The 17,500-nt window shown below is 34.2% G+C and overlaps 2 protein-coding genes across 2 annotated transcripts in view; both read left to right on the forward strand.

Moving 5' to 3' along the window:
- Window positions 1–9,873, forward strand: part of LOC137660071 (uncharacterized) — an 83,042-nt gene extending 73,169 nt beyond the window's left edge. The window contains exons 2-3 of the mRNA XM_068394793.1: window positions 8,858–9,475; window positions 9,849–9,873. Of these exons, the coding sequence (XP_068250894.1) occupies window positions 8,858–9,475; window positions 9,849–9,873 (643 nt within the window). The remainder of the gene's footprint in view (window positions 1–8,857; window positions 9,476–9,848) is intronic.
- Window positions 9,874–14,448: 4,575 nt separating this feature from the next.
- The window catches only part of LOC137660072 (uncharacterized), a 42,520-nt gene continuing 39,468 nt past the window's right edge, over window positions 14,449–17,500 (forward strand). The window contains exon 1 of the mRNA XM_068394794.1: window positions 14,449–14,485. Within this exon, the coding sequence (XP_068250895.1) occupies window positions 14,449–14,485 (37 nt within the window). The remainder of the gene's footprint in view (window positions 14,486–17,500) is intronic.

Consider the following 17,500-nt stretch of genomic DNA (forward strand, 5'->3'; position numbering starts at 1 on the left):
AATAGATAAGATACAAGGAAAAGTAATAAATAATCAAAATAAAATATTTTAAGAACAGTAACAACATTAAATTAGATCTTTATAAATAAACTATAAAAAATTAAAAACAAAACAAGAGGAAAAGAAATAAGATAGAACGGCGTGCCCAAGTGTACCCTCAAGCAAGAGAACCCTAATCCAAGACAGTGGAAGGCCATGGTACAGAGGTTATGGCTCTACCCAAGACTAGAGAACAATGGTTCGATTTTGGAGTGTTCTTCTCCTAGAAGAGCTGCTTACCATAGCTAAAGAGTCTCTTCTACCCTTACCAAGAAGAAAGTAGCCACTGAACAATGACATTTGCAGTAGTTAACCCTTTGCGTAAAGAAAATTTTTTGGTATTCCCTGTGTTGTCAGGTGTGCTAGGACAGAGGAGAATGTAGAAAGAATAGGCCTGACTATTCGGTGTATGTGTAGGCAAAGATGAAATGAGCCGTAACCAGAGAGAGGGATCCAATGTAAGTAATGTCTGGCCAGTTAATGGACCCAATAACTGTCTAGCGGTAGTATCTCAGCGGGTGGCTGGTGCCTTGGCCAACCTACTATCTATAAATTGTTTCTGAGTTCTGTTAACGAGATGATGAAATTAATGTTGAGTCATATTAGAGGGAGAAGGGGTTGAATGATGATTAAAGATCAATCATCCGTGTTGGGAGGTGATTGAGTAATGAGAATCATAGATCAATCATCAGTTTTGAGGCAGAGAGAAGAGAGAGAGAGAGAGAGAGAGAGAGAGAGAGAGAGAGTTGAAATATTCAAGAACTCAGCCAAGAAATATAAATTATTCGACACTTGCAAGTCCTTCAAAATATAAGAGAGAGAGAGAGAGAGAGAGAGAGAGAGAGAGAGAGAGTTGAAATATTCAAGAACTCAGCCAAGAAATATGAAATTATTCGACACTTAAATCCTTCAAAATATGAAAGAGAGAGAGAGAGAGAGAGAGAGAGAGAGAGAGAGAGAGAGAGAGAGAGAGATATTTAAAAACAAGCCGAACAATATAAATCATTCGACACTTTCAAATCCTTCAGAATATAAAAGAGAGAGAGAGAGAGAGAGAGAGAGAGAGAGAGAGAGAGAGAGAGTTAAAAAATATTTAAGAACTCAGCAAGCAATATAAATTATTTGATAGTTCAAATCCTACAAAAGATAAAGATAAAAGCGAAGGATTTTTTTTTGGAAATGGAGATGGTAGTGAGAAAGATAGGCTTTTTGATGGAGATAATGTTGGCGATCATTATACAAATGAGAGAAGCGTTGGCGTTGGAGATGTTGGAGATTACCTCGTTGTTGGAGGTGTTCGTAGTGGTGGTGTTGGAGATAGGAGCTAGAATAATGCAGAGAAAAATAGCGTTAACAGAAACATAATGTAATATATGTATATATATATATATATATATACCTATATATATATAATGTATATATATGTACATATATATGTATATATATATATATATATATATATGTTGATGGTGGATTGTTGCTTGAAGGACATTAGGAGCTATAGGCAGGAATAACTAGAATAACTAAATCATATTGCTATAAAATTATCATTATGGAAAAGGGATATATGTACATACTATGTGTGTATAGTATATATATATATATATATATATATTTATTCATATGAGCCATATATTATACACCTAATATCTGGATTCTCTTCACCCTCGGGATCAGAGGACCCAAGGGGGAATCAACTCAAAGATAATAGCTTCTGGTCGCCAGGGAATCGAATCCGGGCCCAGTAGACTGAGGTTCCATTGAGTTAATTCCCCCTCCGGGTCTCCTGATTCCCGAGGTAGAGAGAATCCAGATATTAGGAGGTGTATAATATATAGCCTATATGAATATATATGAAAAAAACACGTTTAAATGGAGCAAAATGATCACATAAACACACACACATACATATATATATATATATATTATATATATTTATGTATATATATATATATATATATATGGTGTGTGTGTTGTGTGTGTGTGTGTGTATGATCATTTTGCCCATTTAGCCATGTTTTGTCATATATATTCATATAGGCCATATATTATACACCTCCTAATATCTGGATTCTCTCTCTCTCTCTCTCTCTCTCTCTCTCTCTCTCTCTATATATATATATATATATAAATATATATATTATATATATATATATATCATACGTGAGTCTGAGAATTAAAATCTAAAAGTGCAAAGATATATTTTTTTTGTTAAAGAACAGTTAATTGAAGACTCATCATCTTCGCTTACCTGCGCCGTGACCCATTGCGAGAGAGAGAGAAAGAGAGAGGAGAGAGAGAGAGAGAGAGAGAGAGAGAGAGAGGAGAGAGAGAGAAAGGATGCAGAAAATTGCAAGCAATCTGTTTGGAAGTTGACCGGTCAAGGCGACACAGGAGGTTCTACCTCTTTACTGGAACAAATTGTTTGTGCTTAGCGGTTTCCAGTCAAGAGAACGGATGTGTCTGGGATGGTATGACTGGGATGAGTGTAACTGTAGAAGTAAATAAAGAAGTAAACAAAGAAGTAAACAAATAAAGTTTAGGTCAATAAAGTATATTTGATATTCTAAGAACGATTATGTTTATTTTCCTAGAAGATATTATAGTTGGTGTTTTCATAACAAACTATAGGGGGCACTCGCTACGCCAAGCAGTCTTAATATGTTCTTAACTTCACTGCGTACTTGTACTTCAATGTATTTTCTCAAATCTAATGGATTGGTCCCTGGGTCATACCCCACATGTCCACTAAGTTTCGTTGAAATTGGTCTAGTAGTTTTTGAGTGATGTTCACAAATATATATATATATATATATATACTATATATATATTTGCCCATTTTCTTAACAGTGTGATTACTTTACAGTACTGCTGCGTACTTATACTTAGATGTAATTTATCCAAAATGTTACAGATTCATCCTGGGGTCAAACGTAACATGACTTCCAAGTTTGAGAAAAACCGATTCAGTAGTTATTTATATAAGTTGATTACAAACAAATAAATTAATTAACAAACAGACAGGGGTTAATACACACCCTTCGCAAAATCTTCCTATTTAGCGAATGCAAAAGTTCATATTTGGCCAAGGAGTTGTCATGTTCGTCTCTGTACGGCAAAGTAATGTTTAAGTTATTATAATGAAAGTTATAATAGTGTTTTCTTAAGTAAAGGAAAGTTCATGTGTACCTAACTATACTCATTTTTTTTAATGAGGCGCCTTTGCACTGACTCGCAGTGGTGCCCTTTTAGCTCGGAAAAGTTTCCTGCAATCTGATTGGGTAGAATTATCTTGTCCAACCAATCAGCGATCAGGAAACTCTTCCGAGCTAAAAGGGCACCCCTGCTAGTGGGTGCAAATCTGCCTCACTAAAAAGCATTGACTAAAGGGTATCCTTATCGCTGATTGGTTGGACAAGATAATTCTAACCAATCAGATAGCAGGAAATGTTCACGTTTGTATACGAAATGTAAAGTTGCTTTTTACTAATAGTTGCCAAGTTTATATATTTTGACCAGAGAAGGAGAAATTTAATTTTAATTTTGCTTAAACTTAATAAAGCTCGACTTAGTAAACTAGATAAAAGTAAACTAAGAAGACTAAGATCCAGATCATGACAAAGAGCATTCTCGTATTTTCTGGAGGTCCACAAAAATAAATCTTGCGGTTCATGGCAATAATGATGATTGGGTTGTCATATGTGCTAAAATTCTTACGAGTCAATTCAAGGATTTTTTTTTTTTTTTTTTTTTTTTTAATACTCGCTGATACTTGTTCATCATTGGTTTGAAGAACTGGAAGAAGTAGTTGGTAGATTTGATTCTGAGAAGAAAAGTTGATTTGTCGTTTTGTTTTAATGACTAGATTGTTGATGGAAAAGATACGCCTTGTTTTTGTCATATTATTATTATTATTATTATTATTATTACTACTTGCTAAGCTACAACCCTAGTTAGGAAAGCATGATGCTATAAGCCCAATGGTTCCAACAGCGAAAATAGCCCAGTGAGGAAAAGAAATCAGGAAATAAACCACAAGAGTAGTTTAAGAACAAGAATTTAAAACTGTTTTAGTTATTCACATTTTAAATTAGGGATTTTTTCTAGTAAGTTTTTTTTTAATGTTAACAGACTCAAAAGAACAATAGTATAGATAATGATTTTAAATTGAATATTTGATTTGGATAGCTGAAAATGGTAGCGTATTTGAAGCGTTTTTGAAGCGTATTAAACGTATTTAATTCAAATTTCATTTAGATTTACGCATCTGGAAAATAGCTCAATCTCTCTTTTATAAAATACAGAAGAAACAAATGAAAAATAAAGTACAAGGAATGGTAGGAAAAGGGGAACAGAAAGAAATAAGGAAGCTTAAAAAGAGGAATGAAATAACGAGGGGAGAGAAAGAAGGTAAGAGAAGTGTAGATAGGAAGTGCTGAGAAATAACTCTTATAAAAAGGAAAAGAAACAGATGAAAAGTAAACTACGAAGGAATGGGAAGAAAAGGGGAACAAAACGAACGAAGAAAAGGAAGAAAGAGGAATAGAAATAACGGGGGAAGAGAAAGAAGGGAAGAGAAATGATGAGATATTGCCATTTTATGAAAAGCAAAAGAAACAAAAATAAACTACGAAAGAATGGGAAGAAAAAGGGAACAAAACGAACGAAGAAAAGGAAGAAAAAGGAATGGGAATAACGGGGGAAGAGAAAGAAGGGAAGAGAAATGTACATAGGAAGTGATGAGAAATTGCTCTTTTATAAAACAGAAAAGAAACAAATAAATAAATAAACTACGAAAGTATTAGAAGAAGAGAGAAACAGAAAGAACGAAGGAAAGGAAGACAATGAAATGTAAATAACGAGGGAAGAGAAAGAAGGGAAGAGAGGTGATGAGAAATCTCTCTTTTACAAAAAGGAAAAGAAACAGATGAAAAATAAACTACGAAAAAATCGAAAGAAAGGGAGAACAAAAAAGAACGAAGGAAATGAAGAAAAAGGAATGGGAATAACGGGGGAAGAGAAAGAAGGGAAGAGAAGTGTAAATAGGAAGTAATAAGAAATCTCTTTTATAAAAAGGAAATGAAACAGAGGCAAAATAAACTACGAAGGATTGGGAAGAAAAAGGGAACAAAACTAACGAAGAAAAGGAAGAAAAAGGAATGGGCATAACGGGGGAAGAGAAAGAAGGGAAGAGAAATGTACATAGGAAGTGGAGACATTGACAGCAACGACCTCTAACCTTGGATACGCCCTTTCCAGAAGTTACCTTGGCCTCGCGTGGCATGCATGCGTGCGCGCAAGCACGTTTACTGCTAGTTCCTAACTGACGCTATTAGTTAATAGTTTTTTACTACTAGTTCCTAATAAACTTTATTTGTTGATAGTTTGATGCGAAGAATAGGTTGATTTAAAAAGGAATTATTTGTTGAATGTTAAATATTTTACTTTACCAAACTAAAATTATTAGTATGTTGGTCTCGATACAGGAGTAAGATGGGAGTTATTGGAGCTGATATATATATATATATATATATGTATATATATATATACATATACTATATATATATATACATATATGTATATATATGCATATATACATATATATATATATATGTATATATGTATATATGCATATATATACATATATGTATATATATATATATATATATACGTACATATATATATATATATATATATATTTATATATATATATACTTATATGTATGTTTTGTGTATGTATATATATATATATATATATGTTTATGTATATATATATATACAGAGAGAGAGAGAGAGAGAGAGAGAGAGAGAGAGAGAAAAAATGTTCCTGAGAGTAAGAAAGAAATTATTTTGAAGCCAATCCAAGTTGAATATAAATATCCTTCGTGAAACAAAAAGTATCTACCAATAGAAGAGAGAGAGAGAGAGAGAGAGAGAGAGAGAGAGAGAGAGAGAAATATAAACATATGTTATAGTTCTGTGCTACTGCTCGTTTATAATCCACGGCGTGGGATCAGACTTGGTTCATCTTCCTCATTCTGGCGTTGGTCACGATCCTGGCTCGTACTTTCGAGCTCTTAGCCATAAAAGGGTAAATTTTTCTTCTCTCGTTGAAAGGAAAAGAATTAGAAGATGCTGTCTGATACGAGAGATATTCCAGTCATGGATTTTTTCGCTCTCTCTCTCTCTCTCTCTCTCTCTCTCTCTCTGTTATGAGTTATCCAAGTTATAGATCTCTCTCTCTCTCACTGAATACTTATGAGTTATCCCAGTTATGGATATTCTCTCTCTCTCTCTCCCTCTCCTCTCTCTCTCTCTCTCTCTCTCTCTCTCTCTCTCTTTGTGTTATGAGTTATCAAAGTTATGGATCTCTCTCTCTCTCTCTCTCTCTCTCTCTGTTACGATTTATCCCAGTTATGGAGCTCTCTCTCTCTCTCTCTCTCTCTCTCTGTGTTATGAGTTATCCCAGTTATGGATATCTCTCTCTCTCTCTCTCTCTCTCTCTCTCTCTCTCTCTCTCAATTGGAAGATGCTGTTAGATATGAATTATCCCAGTCTGGGATCTCTCTCTCTCTCTCTCTCTCTCTCTCTCTGTTATGAGTTATCCCAGTTATGGATCTCTCTCTCTCTCTCTCTCTCTCTCTCTCTCTCTGAATAGTTAATTATGAGTTATCCAAGTTATGGATACATTCTCTCTCTCTCTCTCTACTAAATTTACCTTCCCGGTTTGTTAGAATGTTCAATCTCATATCTTTCAAAGAGGTCTCTTCACATTTTGAGAGAGAGAGAGAGAGAGAGAGAGAGAGAGAGAGAGAGAGAGAGAGAGAATGTGTCTTTGTTTCAATAGTTTAAGCTTTTTAGGAGTTTATTACTTGCTAAATCTCTTTGACGGTTACATCATTTACTTTTTCATTTATATGATGTATATTTATTTGTTCTTTCTTATGTATATTTTATATCTTTTTTTTTTCATCAGTTATTTCCATTATTATTCAAACTTGGAAATTTATCTTTAATTTTATACTAATTACTTTATTCAATCTTATTATATTCATAAATTTATCATTAATTTTATACTATATAGTTTATTTAATCTTATTATATTCAGAAATTCATCATTAATTTCATAGTATTTAATCTTATATTCATAATTTTATCATTATTTTCATACTATATACTTTATTCAATCGTATTATGTTAAATAATTTTTAGTTATTTTATTCAGCCTTTATTTTATGATTTTTATTCTTTTGATCGTCTCCAACATTCCTATGATATCTCCTGTTTTTTTATTTACCTTATTTTATATAACGATTTTATTATCTTCAGCTTTCTACAATTTGTCAATTTTGCATTTCCACCATCTCCTCGACATTTCCATTTTGTCACCATTTCCTGACCACATTTTTTCTCATCATCCTTTCCCCGACCCAAAAGATTACAGGATCTTTTCATAGCCCCCCCCCCCCCCCAAAAAAAAAAAAAAAAAAAAAGAAAAAACATCAATTTTGAAATCCAATATTGACACTTTGATCTATAGTCCATTTCTTTTAGGGAGGCATATTTGCACCGACTCGCAGCGGTGCCCTTTTAGCTCGGAAAAGTCTCCTGATCGCTGATTGGTTAGAATTATCTTGTCCAACCAATCAGCGATCAGGAAACTTTTCCGAGCTAAAAGGGCACCGCTACCCTTTTTAGCTCGGAAAAGTTTCCTGATCGCTGATTGGTTAGAATAATCTTGTTCAACCAATCAGTGATCAGGAAACTTTTCCGAGCTAAAAGGGCACCGCTACCCTTTTAGCTCGGAAAAGTTTCCTGATCACTGATTGGGTAGAATTATCTTGTCCAACCAATCAGCGACCAAGAAACTTTTCCGAGCTAAAAGGGCACCGCTGCGAGTCGGTGCAAATATGCCTCGCTAAAAAAAATGAACTATAGTTATTTTCCTCATCATTTGCATGTGCAAATCAACAGTATTGTTTGCATATATTGATTCGCAGTCCTTTCCGCCTTTGCGTTAAAATTGGAGTAGTGATTTGTCATGTCATTGTGGTCATATTACTCGAAATCAAAACCTTATATACATGGTGTTAATGTTCTTCCTCTGGGCGTTCCATCATGGTAACAATAATATGCGTTGTTGTGCAATGGGAAAGTCTATTTATATATACATATATATGACTTATCGAGACCATTTTCCTCCAATTGGTTTCCCTTCCATTCTCCACTTTTTGTGGAAAGTCATCGCTCGCGAAGTATGATTGTGAGTGATAGTGAATATCTTTTGCCTCCGCATCATCCAATTGACTCACTATTTGTGAGTGATGATGAATATTCGGTGTCGGTTTTGTATGTGGCCTACCTTTCGAGTATGATCAACGAAATTCTATCTGTTTTAGTATGTGGCCTAACCTAACCTAACCTTACCTTACCTAACCTAACCTAACCTAACCTTACCTTACCTTACCTTATCTTACCTAACCTAACCTAACCTTACCTTAGCTTACCTAACCTAACCTAACTTAACCTAACCTAACCTTACCTTACCTAACCTAACCTAACCTTACCTTACCTTATCTTACCTAACCTAACCTCACCTAACCTTACCTTACCTGACCTAACTTAACTTAACTTAACTTAACCTAACCTTACCTTACCTTACCTTACCTTACCTAACCTAACCTTGCCTTACCTAACAAGCCAGGTAGGCCACATACTAAACTAGAATAAAAAAGGTAGGCCACATACTAAACCAGCACCGAATATCTTTCGCCTCCGCACCATCAAACTTGACTCACTATACCGTTGTTATTTGCAGCCTGAACAAAGAAAGCAAGTACTCTTCTCTTCTTCGCCCTGGAAGCAAGAAGAACAAAGAGAATGAAGTTCGGGACACCACCGTCATCAACTACCGCACCGTCGACCGGCTCCACGACCGCGTCTCGGACCGATTCATCGACCCGAGGGCCGATCCGAGGCTGCTGGTTGATCCCCGGGTGGACCACAGGATCCTGGATCCCAGACTCATCGAGCACCACAGGCTCATGATGGACCCGAGGCTTCTCCCTCCTCCGAGGATCATCGACTTGGACCAGGAGGTCGAATGCAAGACCGAACCGCGTATCGAGCCTGAGTACAAATCGAGAGTCGAACCGCCCGACTTCAAGGCCCGGCTGGAAGTCCGGATCGAACCCCGTCTGGAATCGAGGCTGGAACCCAGGGCTAACGGAGAGGCCGAGCCTAAGGCTCGCTTGGAGGCCAAACTGGAGTCGCCCCCGCGCGAGGTCCGCCTTCGGGAGAGTAGCAAGGACCGCGGGGACTTACGGGAGAGACTGGAACGTATGGAGGCGCGGATGAGCCGGTTCGAACCGGACGGCCGGGAACGGTTCGTGGAGCGCTACGTCGAGCAGGTCAATCGGGAGAGAGAACAAGAAAGGTTAGTTTCTCTTTCTTCTTTTTTAATTCCTTATTTAGATGTCTATTATTTTCTTTTCCTTTCCCAGTTCTTATTTAGTTTAGCTATGTATTTGTTTAATTAATTTCAAAGTTTTTATTTTGATATAATGCCCCATTTCTTATCGTTTGTCTTATATTTTCATGTTTATCTCAATCCAAGAAGTATTTGGATGTTTATCTTAGTCTTTTTATTTTCCAGTTCTTATTTAGTTTAGCTATTTAATTATTTTATTAATTCAAGTTTTTTTTGTAATGTAATGCCTTATTTTCTTATCGATTGTCCTATAGTTTTATGTTTTCTTCATTTCAAGCAGTTACAGAATATTTCCATTTTCTTTTATGGGTTTTTCCAGATATCTAAATTTCAAGGAATCATAGAATATTACGACATAATTTTGTATACATCTTTGATTACATATATTTTATTATAAGTAGACGGAGTTCCCTTTATAATTTATCCACGTTTCTGTAATCAAAGACATTTCATGATATTATTATTATTAATATTATTATTATTATTATTATTATTATTATTACTATTATTGTTGTTGTTGTTGTTGTTGTTGTTGTTGTTATTATTAGCTAAGCTACATACCCCAGTAAGGGAAGGAAATATGGAAAAAATAAACGATATAAGAAATAATGAAAAATTAAAATAAAATATTTTAAAAAATATTTTAAATACATTAACAACATTAAAACATTTATTTGATATATAAACTATAAAATGACTTATATAAGCCTGTTCAACATAAAAACATGATACCCAAGACAATGTTGAACTGTGAACAACTCATATACGCTCAGTTCACTTGCACTTAACATAACGTAATAAGCATTGCATATCGCATGGAAAGCAGGATATTAACCTCTGGGAAATCAGCTGGTACTGTAATGCATACGGGAAGATGTGTCGTGTGAATGTAATCCGAATTTATAATACAGAAGCGGAAGTTACCTCTATTACTTTCCGTGTGAAAAATAGATTGAATGATACCGCCCAGCCAGCTCGCTGTTATATAGTGGCACTCGCTTGCTTGGGACTTACCTGTGCGTTATGTTGTCAGAACGGGTTTGCTTTGTGTTCTCATTCATATATGTATGTATGTATATATATATATATATATATGTGTGTGTGTGTGTGTGTGTGTTTTATATATACATATATGTATATGTATTTATGAATTCATATTATATATATATATATGTATGTATATATATATATATATATATATATATATATATAATATGAATTCATAAATACATATACAGATATGTATATGTAATACACACATGTATATATATATATATATATATATATATATATATATATATATATATATATATATATATATATATATATATTATTATATATGCGTGTGCATATAGTGTACGTGTTTATGAATATATCAATGTATAAAGAATGTAAAATAGTCAAGGAACAATTGAAACGTGAATGAAAAAAAAAGATTGACGTGTTTGCTATTATGCGTGTGCAAGACAGCATGAAAACAAGAGGACCATGAAGAAATTAAAAGCTGATATGTAAGGTTACATTGTAGGTCGACATTTGATAAAAGAATGAATATTCAGGTGTCAAGTTGACGAGTAAGTTGGTGTTTTACCTTTAGGAAGGCGTCTGCAGGATTCTGAGCCTCTGTTATTATTATTATTATTAATATTATTATTATTACTAGCCAAGCTACAACCCTAGTTGAAAAAGCAAGATGCTATAAGCCCCAGGGCTCCAACAGGGAAAAATAGTCCAGTGAGGAAAGGAAATAAGGAAATAAATAAATTATGAGAATAAATTAACAATATATCATCCTAAAAGCAGTAACAGCGTCAAAACAGATATGTCCTATATAAACTATTAACAACGTCAAAAATAGATATGCCATATATAAACTATAAAAAGACTCATGTCAGCCTGGTCAACATAAAAACATTTGCTCCAACTTTGAACTTTTGAAGTTTTACTGATTCAACTACCCGATTAACGTCAAAATTCTGTCTGATGCTGTTCTTTTTTTTTTTTATTCAATTCCTGGCTGGTTAATCCTGACTTCTAAAGGCTTTTCCTTTCAGAGTCTTTTTACCTCCGTCAACGAAGTTGGAAGGAGGTTATGTTTTTGCCCCTGTTTGTGTGTGTGTTTGTGTGTGTGTGTTTGTTTGTGGACAGCTTCTTGGCCACAATTTTAATCGTAGAGTAATGAAACTTGGAGGGATTAACTGTTATGTATAAAGCTGGATATGATTAGATTTTGGAAGGTCAGCGTCAAAGGTCAAGGTCACGGTTAAGCAAAATATCCAATTCATGCAATCAGTCATAAGTTTGGACATCGTTGTCAGAAAGACTTCAAACTTAGTTCGTATTTGAGTGTATGAAAATCCACGGCATTTAATACATGTTAAGGCCAAGGTCAAAGTCGAGGTAAAGGTTGAGAAATAAGCTGCCGCGGCGGAGGTCTACGCTCTACTGAGTGCCTCTCTAGTTTTCACTGTTATAGTTAAGCATTCTACCACCCCATTGCTCTCTTACCTTATTCTTTAATAAAGAACTAGGCTAGAAAAGGGGATTTGCATTAGAAAAATTATTAATCATGAGTATCAATTTATTTACATCTCTCTCTCTCTCTCTCTCTCTCTCTCTCTCTCTCTCATGATTACCCTTCAATGTATGGGAAAAATCACTTGACTCTCTCTCTCTCTCTCTCTCTCTCTCTCTCTCTCTCTCTCTCTCTCTCTCTCTCTCTCATGATTAGCCTTCAATTTATCAGAAGAAATCACTTAACTCTCTCTCTCTCTCTCTCTCTCTCTCTCTCTCTCTCTCTCTCTCTCTCTCTCTCTCTCTCTCTCTCTCTCTCTCACATGCACTTAAGAACTTGCATGTTCTTGTGTGATTATCATCTCTTAGTGTATAACTGTTGCCATTGAGCCATATGGAATCAAACGCTTCCTGAAGCACACACATTGGTGATGCTGAAATGCACTTTTATCATCATCATCATCATATTCTTCTTCTTTTTCTTCTTCTTCTTCTTCTTCTTCTTCTTCTTCTTCTATTAATGCACCTTCTCCTTTTTCTTCTTCTTATTCTGATGCCCGTTCTTTTTTTTCTGCTTTGAATGCACCTTCTTCTTCTTCTTCTTCTTCTTCTTCTTCTTCTTCTTCTTCTTCTTCTAATGCACTTTTATTATCATTTTCTTCTTCTTTTAATGCACTTTTTTCTTGTTTTATGTACTCTCTTCTTTTTCTTCTTCTTCTTCTTCGTCTTCTTCTTCTTCTTCTTCTTCTTCTTCTTCTTCTTCTTTTAATGCACATTCATCCTCTTCTTTATCTTTTATTGCATATTTATCTTCTTCTTCCTCTTCTTTTAATGCACTTCCTTCTCGCACTTTCTTCTTCTTCTTCATCTTCTTCTTCTTTTAATGCACATTCATCCTCTTCTTTATCTTTTATTGCATATTTATCATCTTCTTCCTCTTCTTTTAATGCACTTTCTTCTTCTTCTTTTTCTTCTTCTTCTTCTTCATCTTTTTCTTCTTTTAATGCACATTCATCCTCTTCTTTATCTTTTATTGCATATTTATCATCATCTTCTTCCTCTTCTTTTAATACACTTCCTTTTCGCACTTTCTTCTTCTTCTTCTTCTTCTTCCTCTTCTTCTTCTTCAAATCACGCCAAGCCATCTTCGTACGACGCCCAATCAGCTGATCGCTCGCGATCAAGCCAACTCATGGGGGGAAACACAACTGATTGTCAAGACGGTCGAAACAAAGCATAGCATTTGAGGGACTTTCTCCTGATGATGAATAACACTTTTTTGCCGCCGGTCTATGAGTACAGCCAGTGTGTTTATGCGTTCCCCGGGCGTCATTCTGTAACACGAGATATATATTTACGCCAATCCTCTCTCTGAGACATCCATCCTGGGGCCGTATTTTGCTGGAAATCAATCGGACAGGAAAAAAATCGACTTTCATTTTCGTTTGCCTTCGGTCACATGACTAGGAAAGCAATTTAGTCTTTTTGTTTACTTTCTGTTTACATATTTTTTGTTGGGGGGGAGGGAAGTAGAGCTGGTAATCAGCATGTTGAATGTGTAATTTCATGAGAATTTTAACCAGATGAATAATATGGGACTTTCATTTTATTTTATACATTGATTATATATTTCATTTTCATATTATCTGTCTTTTTTCTTTTCTTATTTGTCTTGTCTTTTCGTTTGAGCTTTTGCGTTTTCTTGAAACGAAGAAAAGTAATTATTTAACCAACACAGTCCCTTTTTTTATATCATCTTTATGAACTTTTAATTTTTTTTTTTAGGAATAGGTAGATTTTATATAAATTTAACAAATGAAAATTACCTCCATAGGTGTTTCAATGAGGAGAAAATCAATTTACATTATTTTTTAACTTTTTTTTTTTTTAAATTATGATAAGGGTTGTTGTTGTTGTTGTTGATGTTGTTGTGGTTGTTGTTGTTGTTTTTTCATTATATTTCATGAACTAATATAAATTTAGAACTATCTAAAGACAGGAGAGTAATGTCTAACTAGAAGCTCAAGATTAGTGTTATATGTAATATGAACACGTGTATGAATGTATGTATGAAAGTATGTATGCATATATTCATATTTTATATCACCAAATACCTATAATACATTTTGGGAAGATGTCCTCAGAAAGATAAAGCCCTCTGGTTTTCGGAAAAATTTTAAGAGTGGGGTTGCAAGCCCTACAGCCATGATCTTCAAACAAACAAACGCTAGATCCCATTTAGAAATGGGTTAACTGGTGGGTTGCTATCGAAAGTGACCCACGAAATGCCCAAATTTGGGCTGTACTACTCAGCCACTTACCCACATTTGGTAATTATACCTTCCAAATGTATGTATGTGTCTAAGTACACATTTTGAAAATATGTATTTTATTCATAACACATAATGTGGGAGCATGACGATAGTGATATAGAAAACATGTGTAAGATTAAAACATTTTATTTTTATTTTTATTTATTATTTTTTTTTTTGACGCCACGGTCTGTATGGATAAATGTCGAAATGCTTAGCCACTTTGGGTGATTATACCTGCCAAAGGTATGTATGTATTTATGTATGTATGTATCTAAGTACACATTTTGAGAATATGTATTTATAACACACGAGCTGGTAGAATGACAATAGTATGTATGTATGTATGTATGTATGTATGTATGTATTTATTTATGTAACTATCTATGTATCTAAGTACACATTTTAGAATATTTATAACACGAGCTGGGAGAATGACAGTATGTATGTATGTATGTATGTATGTATGTATCTAAGCACACATTTTGAGATTATGTATTTATAACACGAGGTGGGAGAATGACATTATGTATATATGTACGTACGTACGTACGTATGTATGTATGTATATATGTATGTATGTATCTAAGTACACATTTTAGAATATTTATAACACGAGCTGGTAGAATGACAATAGTATGTACTTACGTATGTACGTATTGCTCTCTAGTCTTGGGTAGTTCCATAGCCTCTTTACCATGGTTTTCCACTGTCTTGGGTTAGAGTTCTCTTGCTTGAGGGTACACTCGGGCACACTATTCTATCTAATTTTTCTTCCTCTTGTTTTGTAAAAGTTTTTATAGTTTATATAGGAAATATTTATTTTAGTGTTGTTACTGTTCTTAAAATATTTTATTTTTCCTTGTTTCCTTTCCTCACTGAGCTATTTTCCCTGTTGGGGCCCCTGGGCTTATGGCATCTTGCTTTTCCAACTAGAGTTGTAGCTTAGCAATTAATAATAATAATAATAATAATAATAATAATGATAATAATAATAATAATAATAATAATAATAATAATGTATGTATGTATGTATGTATGTATGTAAGTACGCATTTTGAAAATATCTATTCATAACACACGAACTGGAAGAACGAGAACAATGATACAGAAGACATGTGCAAATATAAAACCATAACTTTTTTTATAATTATTGTAATTTTTCACGCCACGGTCCTTATAGATATCTTGAAGGAATAACGGACCTTCCCGAGTTCATCTGCTCCGTTATGGCACAGCTGTAGAGTATCCCGTTTAATCTGTTAATTGGTTGTTAACGACGGAGATTGAAGAGCATCCATTGGGACTCCTCTCTTGGAGCCATATCAATTTGAGATCAAGTCACGCTTCCAAATCCGTTGTGTTTAATGACGGAGGGAGATTGTGCGCATCTGCGCATGTATGTGAATGTGTATATGTGTGTGTTTGATTGTGTGTGTGTACACGAAGGCGTGCCTTTGCTTGAGTTGATCTTTTCATGACTGAGGTTAATTTCCTGTGTATAGTGATTTTTTTTTGTTTGAGAGAGAGAGAGAGAGAGAGAGAGAGAGAGAGAGAGAGAGAGAGAGAGAGAGAGAGAGAGAGAGAGAGAGATAGAGAGAGAGCTAATTTTTTCTCTGCACCAATATCTTATCATGTAAAGGCTCATGTGTGTTTTTGTTCGTCCTTGTTTTCACTTTTTTTTGTTTATTTGTATTTATTTATTTATTTATTTATTTTGTTGCATTTGGTTGTGAATATTTTTGGATCCTGATCACTATTTAGTTTGAGAGCAGAGTAGTTTATTGAAGGATAATTTACAATGTCTTTGAAATATAGATTCTTTGTAAGGACTAGAATACGTCATCTCTCTCTCTCTCTCTCTCTCTCTCTCTCTCTCTCTCTCAATTTATCGGAAGAAATCACTTAACTTTATCTCCTTAAATCCTTCGAGACCCCTCTCTCTCTCTCTCTCTCTCTCTCTCTCTCTCCTCTCTCTCTCTCTCTCTCTCTCTCTCTCTCTCTCTCTCTCATAATTAGTCCTCAATTTAGCGGAAGGAATCACTTAACTTATATCCTTTGATGCTTTGAGATGCAATGCCCAGTCAATATCAAGACTTTGCCTGTAAGGAAAGGTAAACCGTCCATTGCCTTTAAGTCTCTATAATATCTCAACCTTTCATCTTCTGACTTTTGAACAAACATGGTTTTCCCTAAAGATTATATATATGGCCTAAGCGATTGGTTACACTATAATTGTTTATTTGAACTAGTTTGCTAATAGAAAATGAGAAAATTTAAGAACAAACTATTGGATTATGTGAAGAATATCATGATTTTCTAAGTAATTGATCATAGTATTAATATCATAAGGGAAATATTGGTGATAAATATAAGTACAGAATTTGTATTTTGACTAAAGAGATTTTGACTCAAGATATTTTGATTTCGGTAGTTTAACATACATGTAGGTCTGCATTCAGATAATGTTGCTGAAAAGGTATACAAAAATATATGAATAGAAGAATTAATAATTTTGAATCTGAATATGGAAATGTAATAAGTAAATATAATAAAAAAAAGAAATATTAAACAATGGTTTGAGGAAATGAAAAATAAAACCTTGGCATAAATGTTTGAAAGGAATGCCCCCCCCCCAAAAAAAAAAAAAATATGCGTTAAGGACATTTGTATTCAGACAAGCTCCATTCAAGGTTGCCTGGGTCATTAGTTAAAGGTCAGCCAAATAATGATAATAATGTCCTCTTCGAAAAGGTCTTAATAGTCATCACGACAGAGTACGGCAAGACATTGTTAATGGGCGCCATCTTGTGTCCGATTCCGCCGGTAAACCTTGACTTAGGATAGAATGAAAAGAAATTAAATTGCTCGTTTCGTATTGTAGTATTGCGTGGAGACGTAATTGGACAATTAGCAATTATTATTATTATTATTATTATTGTAGTAGGTGTATTACTTAGAGACGCAATCGGATAATTAGCAATTATTATTATTATTATTATTATTATTATTATTATTATTATTATTATTATTATTGTAGGTGTATGGTGTAGAAACGCAATCGGACAATTAGTAATTATAATTATTATTATTATTATTATTATTATTATTATTATTATTATTGTAGGTGTATGGTGTAGAGACG

This window comes from Palaemon carinicauda, chromosome 20 (assembly GCF_036898095.1).
Source record: "Palaemon carinicauda isolate YSFRI2023 chromosome 20, ASM3689809v2, whole genome shotgun sequence".
Classification (NCBI taxonomy): Eukaryota; Metazoa; Arthropoda; class Malacostraca; order Decapoda; family Palaemonidae; genus Palaemon; species Palaemon carinicauda.